Source organism: Moschus berezovskii, chromosome 13 (genome assembly GCF_049115385.1).
Source record: "Moschus berezovskii isolate FMDL1 chromosome 13, NW_MosBer_1.0, whole genome shotgun sequence".
Taxonomy (NCBI): Eukaryota; Metazoa; Chordata; class Mammalia; order Artiodactyla; family Moschidae; genus Moschus; species Moschus berezovskii.
The window spans coordinates 2265630-2268289 of record NC_142472.1 but is presented as its reverse complement, the minus strand read 5'-3'; the positions used below and the strand labels follow the sequence as shown (position 1 = coordinate 2268289).

The 2660-nt window shown below is 56.1% G+C and overlaps 1 protein-coding gene across 1 annotated transcript in view; it reads right to left on the bottom strand.

The window, feature by feature from the left end:
* Nucleotides 1-552: 552 nt before the first annotated feature.
* LOC148775798 (uncharacterized) overlaps nucleotides 553-2660 on the bottom strand; it is a gene marked incomplete at its 5' end in the record, with an annotated part of 4787 nt that continues 2679 nt past the window's right edge. The window contains one exon of the mRNA XM_088842553.1: nucleotides 553-650. Coding sequence (XP_088698679.1) covers nucleotides 553-650 — 98 coding nt within the window. The remainder of the gene's footprint in view (nucleotides 651-2660) is intronic.

The window sequence follows — 2660 nt, the reverse complement described above, 5'->3', positions numbered from 1 at the left end:
CCTCCTGTGAGGTGGGGCGTGGCTGCGAGTGGCAGGGCACCCTCTGCTGTCTGCCCTGGGAATCTGTCTCCACCTTGTAAGAAACCACACATGCGTGCTCAGCCGTGTCCGAGTCTTTGTGACCCCAGGGACTGCAGCCCACCGGGCTCCTCTGTCCATGGGATTCTCCAGGCAAGAATGCTGGTTGGGTTGCCATTTCCTCCTCCAGGGGATCTTCCCGACCCAGGGATCGAAGCCACCTCTCCTGCCTCTCTGGCTTTGTGGAAACGCCTCACAATTCTTTATTTGTGAGAGAGTTGGTGGGTAAATACATATTGTCTGCCTGAACTGGCTAGCAAAGCCTGCTTCAAACCATTCTGCAGAATTTTCTCATTTGCATCAGAGAAATAAATCACCGTGGGACACATGTCTGCTCAAAGCTAGCAGGGACCATCCAGGACAGGGATGATAAAATATGGAACTGAGTTTCAGAAGTCACCGACTCCGCTGGAAACTGCGAGTCTAAAATAGGCCTTTCCTGATCGCGGCCGAGTGACTCAGTTTCACCGTGACTCAGCCTGGCTCGCGGCCCCCCGGGGAGGGGGCGGGGGTGGGCAGCAGCAGATGTGCTGCCGTCGGGTGCAGAGCCCCCAGAGGAGGCGCAGCTATTTCTGGCGGGTAAATGAGGACAGGGCCCGTGAGCGGGTGTGAGCTCAGGAAGCACAGGCTGGGCGTTAATGAGAGGAAACGCCCCTAATGCGGAGGCTGCTGGTGATTCAGAGCCCAGAAGCGGCCCCCTCCCCACAGCGCCTGCAGCCTGGAGGGCCTACAGGTGACCCAGACGCAGGGGAGCCCCCCACCGGCAAGAGCTGCTCTCCCCGTAGGGACGCAGGTCTCCCCAGCCCCCGCCAGCTCCAAAGTGGGCTAGGAAATGGTTTCCCTGGTCCAAGGCTGCCTTTTCAATTTGTGGAACAAATGATAAGCTTTAAACAAACCCTACATGCTACATCGCTACAGTTGGGTCCCACCCTTTGCGACCCCATGGGCTATAGCCCACCAGGCTCCTCAGTCCATGGGATTCTCCAGGCAAGAATCCTGGAGTGGGTTGCCATGCCCTCCTCCAGGGAATCTTTCCATCCCAGCGATGGAACCTGCATCTCTCATGTCTCCTGCATTGGCCTGCGGGTTCTTTACCACCAGCGCCACCTGGGAAGCCCCAGTTACAAGCAAATGTGAGATGCCCTGGGTGCCAAGGAGACTGTGACCTTGAGATGGGTGGCCCAGAGGCTTTGGGTTAGGGTGGGCAGCTGGGGTGGCCGCCCCCCTCCGTCCCACCTCTCCAGGCCGAGTGTGGAGGTGCAAGGATACCCTGGAGGGCAAGGCACCATGGCCGACCCCGGAGGAAACCAGGTGACCTGGACTCAGCATTGCTTCACACCCGTCCTGACGAACGTGGAGGCTCTACTGGACCAGTGGGTTGTGTCTGCATCTCAGAGCTGGGAGACGCCTGCGCGGTCCGCACGAAGAGAACGCTCTTTCAAGACAGGAAAACTCATTTTCAGAAAAAGGAGGCTGGTAGAACATTTCTCTCCATGCCCTAAAGGGAAGAGTCTCAGATCTCTGGCATGATGGATAATGGGATGGTGGATGATGGGGTGTGGTTTGGAAGCAGAAGAGTGGATTGCAGAGCTTGATGACCATTGCAACCCGGGAGTCCTTCAGCCCCTAATGATCCAGTATTTCCTGTGCATACATCTTACCTTGTCAGGAGATGTGGGTTGTGCCACAGCCCCTCCCAGGGTTTAGGTAAGCATCTGAAGAAACGAGAGCAGGCTTCACAAATGCTTGACAGTTACCTTCCCCGTGTGCGTCACTGTCTCCTATCAAACAGCAGGGAGACTGAGGGATCAGACAGACTACAGTGGTGGAAAGGACAAAGCTACTGACGGCACGGCCGGAGAGCATCTTAAGTCTGAAGGTTGACGAGGACAAGGAGACTGGAGCGCGATTTTCACACAATCCCATGTACTCAGAAGAGACCCCGGGAACACCTTTTAATACCGCAGAGCAATCACCTCAGATCTAATCCAACTAGATGTTTTGTTTGCACCGTGTGAATTGAGCTTACGGAAAGTTCTCGTGCAAGTCAAAAGGAGGCCCAACAGAGATGTGTCCTCAGGATGATTCAAAGCAAGGAGTGACAGGAAGATGCAGAGAGAGAGGAAAGGGCCCTCGCACTCTTCCCAGGAGGGTCCGCACCATGACACCGCCCCCGCCTTGCCCGCAGCCTGGATGGGGAGGAACCTGGGCCCACAGCTCAGTGTGCGCGTTGCTCGCTGCGTCTCACGCCTCACGGAGACACTGAAAGGCAACCCTCAGGATCCGCAACTGCAACCCGACTCTCAGCGCGACTCCCACCCACTGCAAGACTCTAGCTTTCAGATCTGCAACCTCATTCCACTCTCTCGACAAGTGACAGGTTCCTTCCACACTGAGTTTTTTAACAGATCATTTCTTAAGGGCTTCATATTGTTCACTTTCTTTTATTACGTACCTCACCTGGGACCTGGTAAACAGGAGGCACACAGCATATGAACGATGAAGTGGGTGAATGGAAGGGCGGGTGGGCGGAGAGAAGGACGGAGAGATGGATGGACGGGCGGGCGGACGGGACGATGGGT